General features: G+C 47.0%; 1 protein-coding gene across 1 annotated transcript in view; it reads left to right on the top strand.

The window, feature by feature from the left end:
* Positions 1–2,453: 2,453 nt before the first annotated feature.
* Positions 2,454–19,138, top strand: part of EFHD1 (EF-hand domain family member D1) — a 35,918-nt gene continuing 19,233 nt past the window's right edge. Inside the window, exon 1 of the mRNA XM_040348950.1 lies at positions 2,454–2,839. Coding sequence (XP_040204884.1) covers positions 2,559–2,839 — 281 coding nt within the window. The 5' untranslated portion in view covers positions 2,454–2,558. The remainder of the gene's footprint in view (positions 2,840–19,138) is intronic.

Here is a 19,138-nt window from a genome sequence, read left to right as displayed (position 1 = left end):
CTGCACCCTGTACGTAGCACACACCTGGATTCTGCACCCTGTACATAGCACACACCTGAAATCTGCACCCTGTACATAGCACATGCCTGAAATCTACACCCTGTACATAGTACACTCCTGAAATCTGCACCCTGTACACAGCACACGCCTGGATTTTGCACCCTGTACATAGCACACACCTGTAATCTGCACCTGTACATAGCACACACCTGGATTCTGCACCCTGTACATAGCACATGCCTGGATTCTGCACCCTGTACATAGCACACGCCTGAAATCTGCACCCTGTACATAGCACACGCCTGGATTCTGCAGCCTGTACATAGCACACGCCTGGATTTTGCACCCTGTACATAGCACACGCCTGGATTCTGCACCCTGTACATGGCACACACCTGGAATCTGCACCCGGTACATAGCACACTCCTGGAATCTGCACTCTGTACATAGCACACGCCTGGATTCTGCACCCTGTACATAGCACACACCTGGAATCTTCACCCTGTACATAGCACACGCCTGGATTCTGCACCCCGTACATAGCACACACCTGGAATCTGCACCCTGTACATAGCACACGCCTGGGTTCTGCACCCTGTACATAGCACATGCCTAGAATAAAGTCTGCAGTTTCCCCTTTAAAAATAAATACTTGTGAGTCGCGGCTAAGCCAATCCACTTCAAGGCATTGTCAAAAGGGGGCAGTGCATGGGTGACCTTAAAATGTTGCCCACCCCCCTGAAAAAAGTTCTGCGGATGCCTATGAATGTGGCCTCTTGGTGGGTGTGCTTTAACATTGAAAAGCTGCATACGCCGCCGTAACTTAGGGCGCAAGTTCCGTATTCATAAAGAACTTGTGCCCTAAGTTACGGCAGCGTAATGTATGTGGTCCGGCGTAAGCCCGCCTAATTCAAATGTGGATGATGTGGGCGTGTTTTTTTAAATTTAGTGTGACCCCACGTATTTGACGTTTTTTACGAAAGTGCGCATGCTCCAAATTACGCTGCAAACTGTCAATGCTTTCGATGTGAACGTAACTTACGTACAGCCGTATTCGCGAACGACTTATGTAAACGACGTAAAATACGACGCTGTTCAGTCGTTTCCGACGTCCATACTTAACATGACTTACCCCTGCTTTATGAGGGGTAACTTTACGCCGGAAAAAGCGTTACGCAAACGACGTAAAAAAATGCGCCAGGCGGACGTACGTTTCTGAATCGGCGTATCTACCTAATTTGCATATTCAACGCGGAAGTCTAGGAAAGCGCCCCTAGCGGTCAGCGTAAATATTGCACCCTAAGATACGACGGCGTAGGAGACTTACGCCGCTCGCATCTAGGCAACATTGAGGCGTTTCTGATTCTATGAATCAGACGCCGAGATGCGACGGCCCGCACTCAGAGTTACGACGGCGTATCTGGAGATACGCCGTTGTAACTGCTTTCTGAATCCGGGCCAATGCCTTTTCTACTGACAGAATGGCGATCTGCCTTGTTTACATAGGCACATCGCTGTTCTGGCTCTCTACTTAATGATTAGCGGGTGCTGGCAGTACCCACAGATGTCTAATCATAGCGGAAGCGGGTTGCTGGTGGCACGCCCCAGACCCAGAAGTGTAGGATCACGTACTAGGTATGTAATTCTGCGCACCAGAGCCGTCTTACCCCCTATATGTAAATTATAGGGACAATTTTTTAACATTAGATTGATGCTCATTTTGTGAAGGGGAATCGGGTAGTTTTTTTTAAAATCGAAGCAGTACTTATCGTTTTAGAGATCGATCTTCTCCACGGCTTCCGGGTATGGTCTTCGGGACTGGGCGTTCCTATTTGATTGACAGGCTTCCGACGGTCGCATACATCGCGTCACGAGTAGCCGAAAGAAGCCGAACGTCGGTGCGGCTCTATACGGCGCCTGCGCACCGACGTTCGGCTACTGTCGGAAGCCTATCAACCAAATAGGAACGCCCAGTCCCGCAGCCCATACCCGGAAGCGGCGGAGAAGATCGCTCTCTAAAACGGTAAGTACTGCTTCGATTTTAAAAAAACGACCCGATTCCCCTTGACAAAATGAGCATCAATCTAAGGTTAAAAATTTACTTTCGGGTGAACCTCCACTTTAAACCACACAACAAATTGGCCAAAAAAAATAAAAATGTGTCAAAACGCGTGTGCAAAATACACCACAAAAAGCACCGCAGAAACGGATGAAAAGCAATCTTCATAGGTGTGAACCCGATTCAAGAACTCCCTATCCCTGACATGTTGGGTTCCTGACTTTCATCTCTCACTCCATTGTCCCAGAAGATGTACACCCAGCTGAGGGGTTGTGACTGCCCCTTCCAGGACCAGGAGGAGAGGTCCCATGTATTAGGAGAAGGTCTCCGGTCAGTACACCTGTCCCGCAGGCGCCGTACAGAGGACAGGCGGTGCCGGGCTCCTCCCCCTCCTCTCCCGGGCTCCTCCCCGCTCCCTTATCCCAGCTCTGGGGGAAGTTTGTGAACACTCTGGAGCTCCTCTCCTCTTCTCAGACTCTCGTCTCTTCCTTCAGCTCTCATGGCAGAGAACGAGTTAGCCCAGAAACTGAACCGGCGCTTAGTGCTGGAAGACGCCGACCCGCAGGAGGAGTCCGGAGAGGTGAAGGACACGGGCGGGGAGGAGGACAAGCCGGCCACCGCCAGCGCCGACTCCGAGCTCAGTGCCAAGCTCAACCGGAGGAATGACATCAATGCCGGCTCCGCCGTGCCAGCCAACCGGTCCAACATCTTCAACCCCTACACCGAGTTCCATGAGTTCTCCCGAAAGCAGATCAAGGACATGGACAGCATGTTCAAACAGTGAGTGTCAGCTGGGGCATGACGGGCGGCATGGGGCACCCGGGCTTCTGGGGAGGGGGTCTTATCATATACATGGGGCACCCAGGCTTCTGGGGAGGGGGGTCTTATCTTGTAGATGGGGCACCTGGGTTTCTGGAGAAGGGGGTCTTATCATGTAGATGGGGCACCCGGGCTTCTGGGAAGGGGGGTCTTATCTTGTAGATGGGGCACCCGGGCTTCTGGGGAGGGGGGTCTTATCACATACATGGGGCACCCGGGCTTCTGGGGAGGGGGTCTTATCATGTACATGGGGCACCCGGGCTTCTGGGGAGGGGGTCTTATCATGTACATGGGGCACCTGGGTTTCTGGAGAAGGGGGTCTTATATACATGGGGCACCTGGGTTTCTGGAGAAGGGGGTCTTATCATATACATGGGGCACCCAGGCTTCTGGAGAAGGGGGTCTTATCATGTAGATGGGGCACCCGGGCTTCTGGAGAAGGGGGTCTTATCATGTAGATGGGGCACCCGGGCTTCTGGAGAAGGGGGTCTTATCATATACATGGGGCACCTGGGTTTCTGGAGAAGGGGGTCTTATCATATACATGGGGCACCCGGGCTTCTGGAGAAGGGGGTCTTATCATGTAGATGGGGCACCCGGGCTTCTGGAGAAGGGGGTCTTATCATATACATGGGGCACCTGGGTTTCTGGAGAAGGGGGTCTTATCATATACATGGGGCACCCGGGCTTCTGGAGAAGGGGGTCTTATCATGTAGATGGGGCACCCGGGCTTCTGGAGAAGGGGGTCTTATCATATACATGGGGCACCTGGGTTTCTGGAGAAGGGGGTCTTATCATATACATGGGGCACCCGGGCTTCTGGGGAGGGGGTCTTATCATGTACATGGGGCACCTGGGTTTCTGGAGAAGGGGGTCTTATCATATACATGGGGCACCTGGGTTTCTGGAGAAGGGGGTCTTATCATATACATGGGGCACCCGGGCTTCTGGAGAAGGGGGTCTTATCATGTAGATGGGGCACCCGGGCTTCTGGAGAAGGGGGTCTTATCATGTAGATGGGGCACCTGGGATTCTGGAGAAGGGGGTCTTATCATGTAGATGGGGCACCCGGGCTTCTGGAGAAGGGGGTCTTATCATGTAGATGGGGCACCCGGGCTTCTGGAGAAGGGGGTCTTATGATGTAGATGGGGCACCCGGGCTTCTAGGGAGGAGAGGGCCAAATCCTGGTCGCTAGACCAGCCTTTAAAGGGGGCTCAGAGGGCAGCTGGAATGGTTGGGGTTCCTCGCAGTGGCGGTCCATACATTAGGGGTGCATGCCCCCCCCCCATCCATGCGTCCAGCCCCCTGATCTACATACAGGGCGCCGGACTATAGATTGCAATGGGGGTGGTGTGTTTTTTTGAAGCACGTAATTGGAGCCTGAAGCTCTAATTGGCTGGCTTAAAAAAGGACTCGGGGCGCTGAGCTCTCCGCCCGATCCCACCCAGTTGTGTGATAATAGCGTATGAATATTCGCTATTCTTACACAGATTCTCCTCCCAGTCAATCGGGAAGCGGGCCCAGAGACCCATTTCCCAATTGGCCAATAACATTGCTTCTCCTTTGGGCCAAAGGGAGGAGACGCGCGGCCTGGGGAGAAGCAAGAATAGACCGATGGGCCCACCAGCTGCCAATTCAGGGATGGCTCACCATCTGGCTCAGCCATCCAGCACTCCCAAGCTCAAGAAGGGGATGGGCAGTATAGAGGTAAGGAGGCCGTCCATTTCCCACGGCAGGGGGTTTGTATATGGCGTCCTGGAGTTTGTCTCCGGGGGGGGGGGGGGGTGTATAGTGTTCCTGGTGCTTATCTCCCGGGGGTGACTTTGATCTTGAGGATCTTGCTGCCTCTCTTCTTTTCCAGCAACATGCATAGACATGAGTGTCGCTCGTCAATAGCATCCCTTCACACAACACATGGTACCCCGGATTATCGAGCAGCAGCCGCCACTGGTTCCTAGCATAGGAGCATGGCAAGGGGCACCCAGACTGAGTAGCAGGGCACATGTGTGATCACTGGTCTGATCATAGGTGTGCACCCCAAAGCTCAAACGTGTGTGTGTGTGTGTGTGTGTGTGTGTGTGTATATATGTATATATATATATATATATATATATATGTGTATGTATGTTTTGGGTGACATATTAGGGAAATATGCGCCACATAGGGTGATTCGAGTGTGCCCAGGCACAAGCCTATGGGTCTGATCATATACAGGAGCAACTCAAATGGTTGGGGACCCTGGCATACGCTGAGTGACATACATTGGGCACAGATGACAGTTGGCTCTTGAAATGATTGGAGATGCTGGCAGTAGGGCATGGCATACATGGGGCACCTAGACTGCCCAGGGGGAGGGGACATTCCAGGTCACTGGTCTCAATACATACAGAGGGCACCCAGACTGGCAGTGTGTATAAGTCATAGGTGTGGTTTCTGGCCCCAGGATTTACATGGGACACAGTTGGCAGCTGGAATGGTTGGGGACCCTGATATAGGGGCAGGGCACATGTGTGATTGCTGGTCTTATCATAAATAGAGGGCATATATTGAACCCTGGCATACTCTTTTATGACATAGATGGGACACTGACAGCTGGATCTAAAAATGATTAGGGATCCTGGCAGAAGAGCATGACACCCATATATCTAGGGCACCAAGACTGGCAGGGTGCACAGGGCATATGTCTGGTCTCTGGCTCCAGGATTTACATGGGACACAAATTGCAGCTGAAATGTTTGGGATCCCTGACCAGAGCATGGCATGCTGTCTGCGGTGGGGGACATCCCTGGTTACTGGTCTTATGTTCATGGGTTGCTTCTACTGATGGGGATGGCAGGCCCCCTTCCTGATCACTAGACCCATGATTTACATGGGACACAGAGGGCAACTGAAATGATTGGGAGAACTGGCACAGGAGCATGGCATGGGACACACAGACTGTCTTGGGTGGGGCACCTGTGTGATCACTGGTCTCATATACAGAGGGCAACTGAAATGACATACAGTATATGGGGCACAGATGTCCTATGGTTCTAGAAATGATTGGGGAAGCGTGGCAGTAGGGCATGGCATATGTGGGTCACCTAGACTGCACTTGGGGCTGCCATCAAAGTGAACCTGGTGATTTGGCCCACATGGTTAAAGCACTGGTTCTCTTTAAAATAAATCCCTATTCTTACAATTCTGTTGTATTGACATACAAAAACCTTTAAAAGTCGCCTTTTCACTTTGACATATAAATCCTCACGAGTATTACCGAATAAGTGATCACGAGTATTACTCCCCCCACATGTGCAATCTTTTTCTGTATACAAATTGTAGATGTGTTGAGCTCACAGGTCTGCACTTGTCTGCATATCTTAGACAGAAATGTGATGTATGCGGTCCATTACCGTGGGGGGGTCTTCAGGGTCCATCAGTAGACTAGCAGGAGGTCACGTGTGCTGCAAGATAAGTTGCCCCCCCCCCCATAATGTGTGTTTTTCTCCATCTCCTGCACTTGGATAGATCTGTCAGACTTGCACGTTCCTCCTTTATCCGCGGTGAGCGTGGATTTCATCACCGTCCCCTCTGGCTGATTCATAGTTCCTCTCCCCACCCCTCCTAACTTCTCCTTATGATTCACTCTGTGCTGTTTCCTGTAACTCACCTTCTGTGCCACCAACCCTATTGCACTACTAGATAGAGCAATCTCATTCCTCTACTACAAATGTATTTATTATGGGAAACAGCCGACTTTATCTGTAAGACATGTAGAAAAAAGTGCCAAGCCTTTTTTTTCTTTATTCTCTTTTCTTTAAAGAGAAACTGTCCTGTTTCAGCCTATTAAACTTTTATAAAACATGACCTCTACTTAACGTGGTGAAGGTGGCATGTTTTTTTTTGGCAGCTTTTGGACAAAGGGGTAGTCAGAAGAGGCAGCTGCCTTGGGCAGGTGGGGGGTGGAAAGGACAGGACCTGCAACTTGTGCTGCGGATGTAGTTCACAGCTCTTGTAGTAGGGGGCGCATGTTGGAGTTTTTACCTCGGGTGCTAAAGGACCTTTGTCACTGCATGTGACATCTGACTATTTATGCTGATATGACCTCTTTTGCCAAGTCACCTGCTTGTTACATTTGCTAGTTTACCCTTTTTCAACTAGGTTTTCCCCAGAGGTTGCTAGAGGTTCCTTGAGAAGAGCCATGCCAGAATTGTTAATCACCTGCCTACGCTGCCCACCAATGTAAGGTTGATCTCCTGACCACCAATATTGGGATGCTCTCCTTCTAACCACCAATGCAAAGGCCCGTACACACGATCAAACTTTTTGACAACAAACCTCCGACGGACCTGTTTTTGCAGACAGTCCGACCAGGTGTACGCTCTATGCGACACACTTTTTCGCTTTATCATCAGACAAATTTTCGCTGTGAGAACAGACAAACTTTCCGGCAACAAATGTCCTACATTGGCTAATCCGATCGTGTGTACTAAAGTCCAAAGTATAAACATGCATGCTCAGAACCAATGCTAAAGATGAGAAAACAATAGCAGAAGTTGCCCAAAGGGTGGCGGTAAAGAGCAGAAAAACACACGTAGTATGTCTATTACGTCACTAAGTTCGTGTTTGTTGGCTGAAAAAGTCCTATCGTGTGTATGCATACCAAGTTCACGTCCAACGCCCATTCGGAGCAAAATTCACGGAAAAGTCTGTTGGAAGTCTGATCGTGTGTATGAGGCCTAAGGTTGATTCCTCCATGGTAGAAAGGCTGTTGTAGTGCAGTGTACTTTGTGTGTTGGGACATTTTGGTGTGTATGATGGAGGCAGCGCTCTGTGTATAGGAGTTGGGTGTGTGTGCTTAAAGCTGCCAAGACTTGTCTCCAGAGAAGTTTTGTAATGACCATTCGTCAGTGTGCCTGGCACTGCTATAGCTTTATTTTTCTGCATGTGACCTCCGCCCTGAAATGCTGGCGAGCCTAGTTTGGGGACCGCTTGCCATACTTCTGAGGCTTGACGTGCAGCTGTGCAAGTGTCACTGACAATCGTAGCTCTGTGCAGCTGAAGTGCTGCCGCCCGCCGGGGTCCTGAACAGCTGCTTTCACTGTCTGCTTCCTCAAATTCCCTCCCTGATCTCATGTAGTCTTACCAATGAACTTCTCAATCCCATCTCCAATTTTCAGTTTTTCCTGAGAAACTTAAATGTGAGATGGTGTGTGTGTTTTTTTTTTTACAAAACCCATTCAAGCTCTGTACAATGCATGTCCTGACTGGTGTACATTGGGCAGTGTGATGCATCGCACTGTTTACTGCCCACCTCAACCCAATGTGGCTGGTATGAATGATCCCTTAAACGCAGATTTTTGGCTAATTGCTACAAAAATTTTGTACCACATTCTACCAAAATACTGCAAAAAAGTGCGTATTTTACTGGTACAGAGGATGACCCAGTGTTTTTTTTTTTTTTTTTTTTTTTTAACCATTTCAATAACCTGGCCATTTTTATTCCCATCTTACCCAGGACAATTTTCAGCTTTTAGTGCCGCACTTTGACAATAGCGTATTTTTTTTTTTTTTTTTTTCTCACTGTACATACCGTATTGTTCTTTTCCACCCAGCTTCTCACTCCTGCGGGAGTAGGCGTTCCTATGCCATGGCGCAATGTCACCTGGGACTTGGCCCACATGATTGACGTGCTTGATAAAACTTCCCCCCCCGGCAGATAAGGCGCGTCACGAGTTTCCGAATATAGCCAAACTGGGAGACACTGCGCACAGACTAGGAGCCGTGTAGAGCTGAGTGAGAACCCGGAAGCCGGGTGGAAAAGAATAATACGGTATGTACAGCGTAAAAAAACAAACAGCATACTGTACATGTCGGAAGTATGCTGAATGTAATGGTATATACATGTTTTTAGGGTGAACCTCCGCTTTAGAGCCGGTTCACACTGGGGCGGCACGACTTCGGGGGCGACTCAGCAAGGCGTCCTGAAGACGACTTCGGAGGCGACTTGCAAAATGACTTCTGTATAGAAGTCTATGCAAGTCGCCCCGAGTTGCCCTCAGTCGTACAAGAACCTTTTTCTAAGTCAGAGCGACTTGCGTCGCTCCTATTAGAACGGTTCTATTGAATACAATGGGACGCGACTTGTCAGGCGGCTGAGTCGCCTGACGAGTCGCCCCTGTGTGAGTCGGCTCTTAATCACTGCTGTGTTTTTTTTTGCTAAATAAACAAAGACAGAAAATGTTGAAAAACAGCACATCTATTTTAGTTTCCGTTATTTATTTTCAGAATTTTGTGTCTTCATAAATTTAGATGAAAATGTATTCTGCTACACTGATTTGGGTTGTTTTCAAAGAAATGTATCAGTTTTATCTTGGATGCGAGGAAACCCGCATTCAATTTGCATAAACGTTAACCCAGCCTTATGTTTGGGGTTGAGTCCTTCCAGTGCTTGTGTTGCCACGTGGCCGCCTGTGCGTTTTCCATGGACATGAGATGAGTGTTGCCAATGGCAGTTGGTGAGAAACTGTTGAAATTTTAAAAGGATAGTTTTAACTGGCTAATGCTGGATCCAGAGATGTTTGTTTAGCGAATAGACATGCATGTTTTTCTGAAAAGACCAACCAGTGTGTGCCACGATTGTAATATCTTGTGGTCAGTTCTGCCCAACTGCTATGCCATTTTAAGGAGCCCTAGGGAAGAAAGGCTCCAGCCATTTGTTGCCTTCAAGCAACCAAACTTATTTGCATTTGTACTTGGGGATGCCTTGGGGCTGTAAAGGTTTGTTTTTAATTTTCTAAATAGCTTACTTTAGTCTAGTGCATTGTTGGTTCACGTGCCTCTTTTCCTTTGATTTCCCTTCTAAATGTTTTGTTTTCTTTGTCTGAATTTCTCGCTTCCTGTTCCTCCTCAGTAAGCTGTTCTGGCTGACTAACCCCCAGCCAGAATGGCTCGGATGATGGGGGCAAGCTTACTGAGGAGAAACAGGAAGTGAGAAATTCAGGCAAAGGGGGGAAAAAAAACATTTAGAAGGAAATGGTAAGTGAATTAACAATTCACTAGCTTAAAAGTACCTATTTAGAAAATTAAAAATTAACCTTTACAACACCTTTTACTCGACAATACAGCTGGCATATGAGCTCACAATCTTGTGGAGGCTGGACAGTTTCCAGAGCCAGCATTGTAGGAAGGCGTGTGAAGTCAGTACCTCCCAAAAACGAATTCTGTGCCTGCCACATATCTTTTGTGTAGACGTTTCTAATATTTCCTCAATGGTAGGGGTGCTTGCTGCATATTACTCAATACCTGGGGCAAGCTCTTTTCCCCTAGCTAATAATGAAGCTCAACTCCAGCCAAAACTTTTTTTTAAAGGTTTTTGGATAGTTTCTAGCGTGTGAAGGAGGTTTAGAGGTCCTCGGGATCTTTCTCTCACCATACGGGAGAAGTCTTAGGCCTGGTTCACACTAGTGCGAAACCTCATGACAAAGAAAATTGCATTCTTTTTTAATGGTGCCAGTTCACATCAGTGCGACTCAGATTGAAGTAACTTTTAGAAACGTTTTCTGTACTACGTTGGTGCGTTTTTTGGCCCCATAGAAAATACAAATCTTATCAAAGTTGCATCCGAGTAGCACTACATAATTGCACTGAAAGTTGGATCAAAATGATCTCAGCGGTGTGAGTTTCTAATCGGGTCCTGGTTGCACAGAATTCAATTTCCTCTAAAGTGAGCTGAACTCGCCACTCCTAAATGCAGGTACTCCTCAGTGAGAATGGCACCATTGAAACATTTATGAGACGCATTTATGTGTTCATGAATGTCCTCTAAATGCATAACATAGGTGTGACCGAGGCCTGAGATGTAGGATGTATCATTGAGACCTCTGTAGCTTTAATTTCTGCTATTAGTTCTCTTTTCTTTGCTTGTCTAGCTTATGCCCTTCCCCTGCAATTTCCTTATCTTGATAGAAATTTCTTGACAAGTTCCAACAGTCGTGCATACTGGGGGGAGGGCCTGGTTGTGTCATTGTCGGTGACATTCCTCTGTAGCTGTCAGACTCTGCACTATACTGGTTTTCTGTAGATAAAGCCATCCATATTGTACCATCAGGTTCAGCTATTTTTTTTATTATATAAAAGCCCACACAACCATTTTTTCATAGCGAGCTGGACATTTCTACAGCATTTCACATTTTAGCATGTGTGTTTTGCACATGTAGGCCAGATACGTGGCTCGTGTGATTTGTATTTGCATTTTTACTTTTATGTGTCTTGATGAGTTATGTGATATGTGTTGCTGACATGCTTCCACATACCATGACAGCAATGTTTTCAGAGGCTTGGTGGTGTGGGTGTAACAAGTTTTAAACTAATTAAAGCAAGCTAAACCATAAGGGCTCGTTCATACGTGCGGTAGCCCATTCAAAAGCATTCCACAGTGGATCACTTTTCAAAGGGCAGTCGATGGACCAGTTTTAACCCTGAAAAGGCCAAGCCACTGCGTCACAACTATGTGCAGTGCACACAGTTGCACTGGGGCCCCCGTTCAGGGCCGATCCTAGGGTCACAGACACCTGGGTGCAGAAATATTGCTGGCGCCCCCCCATGGGTGTGGTCATCTTACTAACTCCTCCCCTTTACAAATGTTTCTATGACTCAAACACAGAGATGATCATTAGTGTCCCCCATCAGAGCCCCCCCACAGCAGGTGTCCATCAGAGCCCCCCACAGCAGGTGTCCCCATAGATCAGCACCTGTTTAATAGATCCCTGTAGCTCAGGTGTGCTGGCAGCAGAAGCACATTACAGGGGGGCGGGTCATACCTGGCATCTTTGGTTACTAGGAGGGTGGCACTCGGAGAGCATTTCTGGGAGTGCACGGGATTATTGGTAGCAGCTCCAGCCAACCCAGAAGCCTCTCATCACACCGCCTATGGGAGAAGAGCTGACACACGCAGAGGGGGCGGGGCAGACGGGAGACTGATCCACGTGCACCAGTCAGAATTAATTGGTGGAGCCTAGTACCGGAACGTGTTCTGGTACTAGGCTACACTGCAGTACCCAACCCGGATTCCGGGGACAGCGGGAGGTATGCGCTCTTGTCGGTAGCCAGCGGAGAGAGCAAACGGGATGGGGAACCGCAGCATGCGCTCCGCCTCTGGACACAGACAAGGAGGCGGGAGTGGAGCACTTTGGAGCTTCGGCGCCCCCACCTCTGCAGCGCCTGGGTGCGGAGCACCCCGCGCACCCTGCCTAGGATCGGCCCTGGCCCCGTTCGCTTTAATGGGTTATGTTCGGCAGCGGTACTGTCCACTGAACGTGACGGGAGGTTTGATTTTGGCTGAGAAGCAAAGAATGTGTACTGCCCTAAGCGGTTGCATGTGCCTGATTAGGTGGGTGGTAAAACTGCAGCTCAGCTGTCTGCTCTTACTGCCTCCAACTGTTGCAGTGGTCACGTGATCGGGAGCCATTCCCACCAGCTTCCATTCATTGGCCAGGACAACTGTCTTTGATAGTGCTGGGAGCGCTGAGCGCAATCTCGGCACAGAAACATCAGCTGCCCATTGTTGAGTGTATGCACCATGTGGGCCTTAAAGCCCACCATTTTTCTGCTGCATATTTGTGTGTATGTGTGTGTATGTATGTATGTATATGTATGTATGTGTATATATATATATATATGTATGTATGTGTTAAACGCACATGAAAATGCAGCAAGCTAGGCTTCTATTTTAGGAGACCTAAGCAAAGAGGTGAGTATAAAAGCACTTCTATTGCAGAAACTTTTTTTTTTTCACTTTCCCAGTTTAGTCATTTTGTATAATTATAGTTTGCAAAAATGTTTTGAAAATGTCATATGTTTACAGTAGATTATATTCTAGCTAAACGGATGCATAACATGAATCCTAGGGAGTGCTTTGTCGTTTGTCTCACTTTTTTCCAATGTGTTTGGAAATGTCATGCAGCATCAGCATAATATTTGGCACACTCTGCAAAACATGACCACAAAAACTGTCACCCTGGGGGGGGTCATAAGAATTGCAGATGTAGGTATTACTAACATGGTGCCGTGCAAGGCTTGATGTATTATGTCAATTAAGCTGTTTTAAAATATTATTAGATTTTTTTTCATTTGGATTAGTATGAGCTTTTACCTTTTTTAAATATTTAATATTTACCACTGGTAGCCAGCAGGAGGAGCTCTTAAAAAAATATTTCCTGAGGGTTTTTTCTTGCAATTGTGTTGCTAAACATAGACCTGGATAACAGACAACCCGTTTCCCCCTCTTCTAGCAGAGATATTGGCCCTCAGAGCCCTCCGATATTGGTTCCTGTTGACAGATTCCCATTTCTGTCCTGGGGTTACCAATTACTGGAATGGGGACTCTGACAACAATAAAAATATTTTTAGAGGGGTGCTAATCCTCACACACTTTACTATGAATGTGTTGTTCTTGCTGTTATGTGTCCTCTTTGGAGAGATTTTCCTTCCTTCCTGTTCTGGTGGCACCTGTTGCTTCAACAGGAAGTGAGGAGGCACAGATGGCGGCACAAACCTGACAGTTCTGACCCTTTGCACACTGTCCAGGTTATTAAGTCAATCTGCAAAGGCAGCCAGAAATAAAGCAGACAGCTTTGTACGATCTTCATAGAAATCAAGCAAACTATGCCATGGAAACGACCTGTAATACATTTTTTTAATTCTATTTTATTTTTTTACAAAGTGAAATCTTTGTTCATAACCAAAACATGATGGTTTTCCTTTTTTAAAATGCACCTTTTATATGAGTATGTGGACTGCCATTGCAGGCCTCTTTCTGTAAATGCTAGTTCCCTGGCATAAGCTACTTAAAGTCAATCTGTGCTATAACTTTTGCAAGACAAAGTAACAGGTAACAGGTGCACTTTAATGCCGACCTCCACAGGCCCACACTACCCACTCTGTCACTGGGAGTGGATTGAAAGTCCTGTGTAAATGGCAGCAGAGTCATGAATCACACAGGACTATGGACCCCCTTGCGATATTGCTGATTGGCCAGTGCTGTCACATGGACCAGTTGGCCATAGGCCACTTAGACAAAGCACAGGTTTGCTTTTCATTGGTAAGTAAACACTAACAATTCACTTTTCCTATTGGGTTCTTTTTCGATATTCTGCTGAAATTTTTTATTTATTTTTTATCTGTTCAATAAGCGCAAAAAAATACTTGTTGATCTGGACAAAAATCTTGGCTGCTGTCCTCTGTACCAGTCCTCACACCCAATCACCCTTTATTATAGAGCAAAGAGGCTGTTTCATAGTCCCGTTCTAGGGTGACAACACAACCTTGCCATAGATGCAGTACGGTGAGAAAGCGTTGGCACCCTAGGACAAGGGTGTATTTCTGGCAGGATCACCAAGTGGAAAAAAAAAAAATAATAAATGGGGGGGGGGGGGGGGGGGCCTCTTCCAAGGACTTCCTTTTTTGTTTAATTCAGCACAAAAGATGGCACTTGCGTTAAATATGAGCTCTTGTGTTGGTGGTGGCAGTCTTGGGCCCCTTTTACACAACTGATCTGACCAGGTTTTTTAGACAGACCTGATTGGAAGGTCTATTCACCCCTTGGACAGGCTTGTGTCCATTTACATCCACCTACCGCCAAGCGAATCCAGTCCGCTAAAAACAAACTGAAGGAGATCTGTTGTCCTCTGTGCAGTCAGATCCGATTGGAGTTTGTTTATGCCCAGGCCGCAGGGCAGGCTCTGTCCATGTGTACTCTGTATAAGGCTAGGTTCACACTGCTGCGATTTTGCCGCGATTTCAGGGAATGCCAGTCTATAGAGCTGAATTCGCATCGCACACGCATCAAACTTGCACATGACCCTTTTTTTCTTACAGCTTAGATTCGCACTGATGTGAACGGCACTAATGGAAAACAATGTTATTTTAATGACTTGCGATTTGAGTGATCGCAGCGGCTCAAATTCACAAATGAATTCGCAGTAGTGTGAACCTAGCCTAAATTAGCCTACCCCAGAACCTCTAAGACTGAGACCAATCAAACACCACCGATCGCTTGGTTCTCAGAGCTCCCCGAGCAGAGGGCTGGTGACTGTGAGTCTCTGGCTCTCTCTGCTATGCCATCCCACCCCCCCCTGTGTTGACTGGAGCACTGGGCTGTGGGGAAGGGAGGGAGCAGCCAGCTCAAGATCTCAATGGTTCACTGGTTGCTGGTACAGGCTTGCTCGAGCCTGGACCGTCTCTGTGACATCAGCCGACAACGGGCTTCACTGTCTGCTGAAAATGGGTCACAGAAGTGCAGGACAAACTACACTTCCTGTGATCCACACAAGCTGTACTTCTCCTGTAGATCGGGCTGGGTGACACCAGTAAACCATCACGTCGGCTCCATCTAAGGAAGCCCGATGACCTCTAATTTGAGGAGACGTTGGTAAAAATTTCTCAGGAGAAAATTTGTGACCCCCAGAATCCCAGACTGGTTGAAGTGCCACCACGTTGATCAATACCCATTGGTTTTTGTTTTTACTAAAGCTGGCCATAAACCTATAGATTATCTGCAGATTTTCTATGGTTAGATGGAAAAAGTGAAACAGATTTCTCCATGTATGCTAAACTGTGTGGATGAAGGAATCTCCCACTGGGCCAAGCTTCAGTATTTTGCTAGTCGGCCCCGCTGGTTCTCAACCTAAACAATGCCTGCAACCAATCAGAACGTTCAGGTATTGGGAGAGCTAGTGGGGCCGACTAGCAAAATACTGAAGCTTAGCCCAGTGGGAGATTCCTTCATCCACACGGTTGAGCGTTCATTGAGAAATCTGTTGCACTTTTTCCATCTGACCATAGAGAATCTGCAGATAATCTATAGGTGTATGGCCAGCCTAAGAACCCTTTCACACTGATGAGTTTTTCAGGCGGTTTAGCGCTAAAAATAGCGCCTAAATACCGCCTGAAAAACTCCTGCCCTGCAGTCTCAGTATGAAAGCCCGAGTGCGTTCACACTGAGGCGATGTGCTGGTGGGACCGTTCCAAAAGTCCTGCTAGCAGCATCTTTGGAGCGGTGTGAGTACCGCTCCTCCACCGCTCATTCCCATTGAAAACAATGGGACACCGCGGCTATACCGCCGAATAATGCCGCAATTCCGACGGTATAGTACCTCCACCGCACCTCCCGCCCCAGTGTGAAAGGGGCCTAAGGCACCTTGCACACTTGCTGCAGCTTGAAAAAGGTCAGTACAGCTTTGGTTTTTATTTTTGTTTTTCTCGCTGAGCTAAAATACAGCCCATTAATTTTATAATGTTCCATATGCACATAGATGTGTAAACAAGCACTGTGTATTCTTCAGTAAAAAAAATTGAAAAATCCGCATTTTTGGTCAGTAATTTATGCGCAAATGGCAATTTATATATTGTGCAGAACCAAACGCCCAAAGCTTTCGTGCACGAATTTGTGCAAACGCATATGTACGAAATTGTGCGTAGATGCTCAAACAGGAGTATTGTGTGCCAGAGGCCTAAGCTGAATGAAAAAAACAAGCCCTCTATGCCCAGCTTTAGTACCATCCCTTGTGCTGATTTATAAACCTAAACAAAAATGAACTAAACTCGGACTTTACGCATGCTTAAGACACCATTCTGCTACAGTACCAAATTCCTGTGTGCGAGTATGGGTTAAATAGTATGATAGAGCCCGTTGAGTTTTAACTGGTGCCCTTTATTGTGATTGTCACTAAGCAGAAATGTCGTTATGACATAATTAGGTTTCCAGACCTTTGTCACAGAAACTTAATTATTAACCCTAGTAATCGTATCCTTGTTGCAGCTCTCCGATGCCTAACCAGGCCTGGTTATTATACACATATTGTGTTTATCCCTCCTTCCTTGTAGCATGCATTCCTTGTTATTTGGCTCGCTTCTGTTAGGAGTTCTCTTCCTCAATGTTTTATATGACTGATTAAACAGCCTGTAAGTGCATGACTATGTGTGCTGCTGGATGACGCAGAGAAGCTCTATGCGTTTCAGCATGCTACGACTCTTGTCTATAAATGGGCTGCTGTGTGTGTTCCTCCGATACCAAACCCTCCTCCTATCACACTGCTCAATCTTCCCCTTTCTACTTCCACCCTAACACACAACCATCAGCCCATCCAGAATCCATGTGAACCAAAACTGTTTCCCTTTTCTGCACCATGCTATTTTTAGCTCTGTTCCCAGAGTACTTTGTTTCAAAGTTTTAACTCTGGAAGTTTAGCAACCAGGGGATTCAAATATGTAAAAGATGATGCAGAGCAGAGAAATGCAGAGTAAAATGATAGCCAAACATGATCTTTTAGGCCTCATTCATACTGGATTTTATCACCAGCTGCAACAAGAATGCGGCAGATTTCTGTGGCTGGATTTACAGGTCAATGCGGCTGTTGCTGCCTGCATGTATTTGCATGTAATCACACATGATGTTTGGGACAGTTGATCGCCCCTGGATGCAAACAGATTGCATATGTCCCTAATTGTGATCATCTGTCCCTAACCTCAGGTAATTGCTTTATATGCAATTGCAAGTGGACACCTATGGCTGTCGTCGGCCTGTCATTTCTTTGTTCAGGCCGAGCGGTCGTAATTCTCTGTATCTACCTATAATGGCTATGTGTGAGCAAAAAGATGAGCTTGGGCGTATTATTTGGATATACTGTATTTATTGGAGTATAGCACGCACCTTTGCTTTAAGAGGGAAGTTTCAATTTTTTTTTTTTTTTTCATTTTAAAGAACTGTGAAGCAAAATAAGGGTCAGTGCCCATCTGTAGCCTCACAGGTGGCCATCTGCAGATCCACCATTGCCATGTATGTAGCCTCACCATTGCCAGGAATGCACTCACGAGCGCCAAAGATTATCTACAGGAAAATTTCCTGTTTACACGGAGACCTCTTTAATAGAAAGTCCCGCCTCCTTTGATGGACAGAACAGTCGTCCAATGGCAGCGCCGGAGACGGGACTTTCTATTACAGAGGCTGGCTGTAAACAGGAAATTCTCCTGTGTATGTGTGTACAGCTCTCATCCCGCCTCCTCCAAGGCATATACATCTTTGTGGCACCGACACTGGTTGATCGTCAGGGCCACGAAAGATTGTATAGGAAGGACGGCAGCAGTCCACATTATTGTACAGTACATGACTTTGAGTAATTCTTGGCAACATCGGGTACAAGTACAATACTATATACATAGTCATGCTGTATACAATACTTCCAGGCAAGCCGGCCGCGATGCACCTCCGCGGCGGGGCAGCGGCGCAGGAAAGTCCGGGGATCCAGAGGCTTCACTAGGTCGGACAAGGCCACGCCGGGCAGTTTTGGTGCCCTGGCAGGCCACTGGAACGTACCGGGCCTGTGGATGGGCAGGCAGGATGACCTCAGTCAGGCCAGAAACGTAGGAACGGCTTTCTCCAGCAATGGCGGTGGCCGGCAGTGACGTCATTCGGGCCCGTTTGTAAGTAGGGGTCGTTCGCAACTCGAATGTTCGTAAGTCGGGGACCCCCCTGTATATTCAAACAACCAGGCGGGCTGTTCAAAAGCGGAACGCGGGCTGGACTTTGGACATGCCTGTTGTTGTTATAGACAAAGATTTTAAGCATGCCCTTTTGAAGGGATATATGGAAGAGAAGACTGCAGATAAACAAGTAAATGTAGGAGGATTTGTTTCACCTCTGAAGTGTGTGTGTGTATATGTATGTATGTATGTATGTGTGTGTGTGTGTATATGTATGTGTGTGTGTATATATATATATATATATATATATGTGTGTGTGTGTATGTTCTGCTCAAAAGTTAGCATATTATGAAATTTTGGCATTAATAATGAAAATATGACCATGCCAAAAAAACAGTCTTTTATTAAGGATAGTGATCATATGCAGCCATCTATTATCACATAGTATTTTGGCTCCTTTTAAAATCATAATTATAAAGTTTTCATAACCTGGCATGTTTGGCCTTGGTGACACATGGGTAAGAATGGAAATTAAAAATAAATTTCCCACATCTGTGGCTTTTTGAATTGCAATTTGTGTCTGTGTGTAAATAGTCCAATAAATTTGTTGGCTCTAATGTGAATGCACTGAGCAGGCTTGATACTGAGCCATGGGGAGCAGAAAAGAACTGTCTAAAGACCTGTGTAACAAGGGTGTAAAACTTGATTTAGATGGGAAAGGATATTCAAGGATCTGGATATCTTTTTATATGCCAGTCAGTATTGTCCAATCCCTTCTTAAGAAGTGGAAATTCAGGGATG

Source organism: Rana temporaria, chromosome 4 (assembly GCF_905171775.1).
Source record: "Rana temporaria chromosome 4, aRanTem1.1, whole genome shotgun sequence".
In the NCBI taxonomy this organism is placed as follows: Eukaryota; Metazoa; Chordata; class Amphibia; order Anura; family Ranidae; genus Rana; species Rana temporaria.
This window is presented reverse-complemented; position numbering and strand designations above follow the sequence as displayed.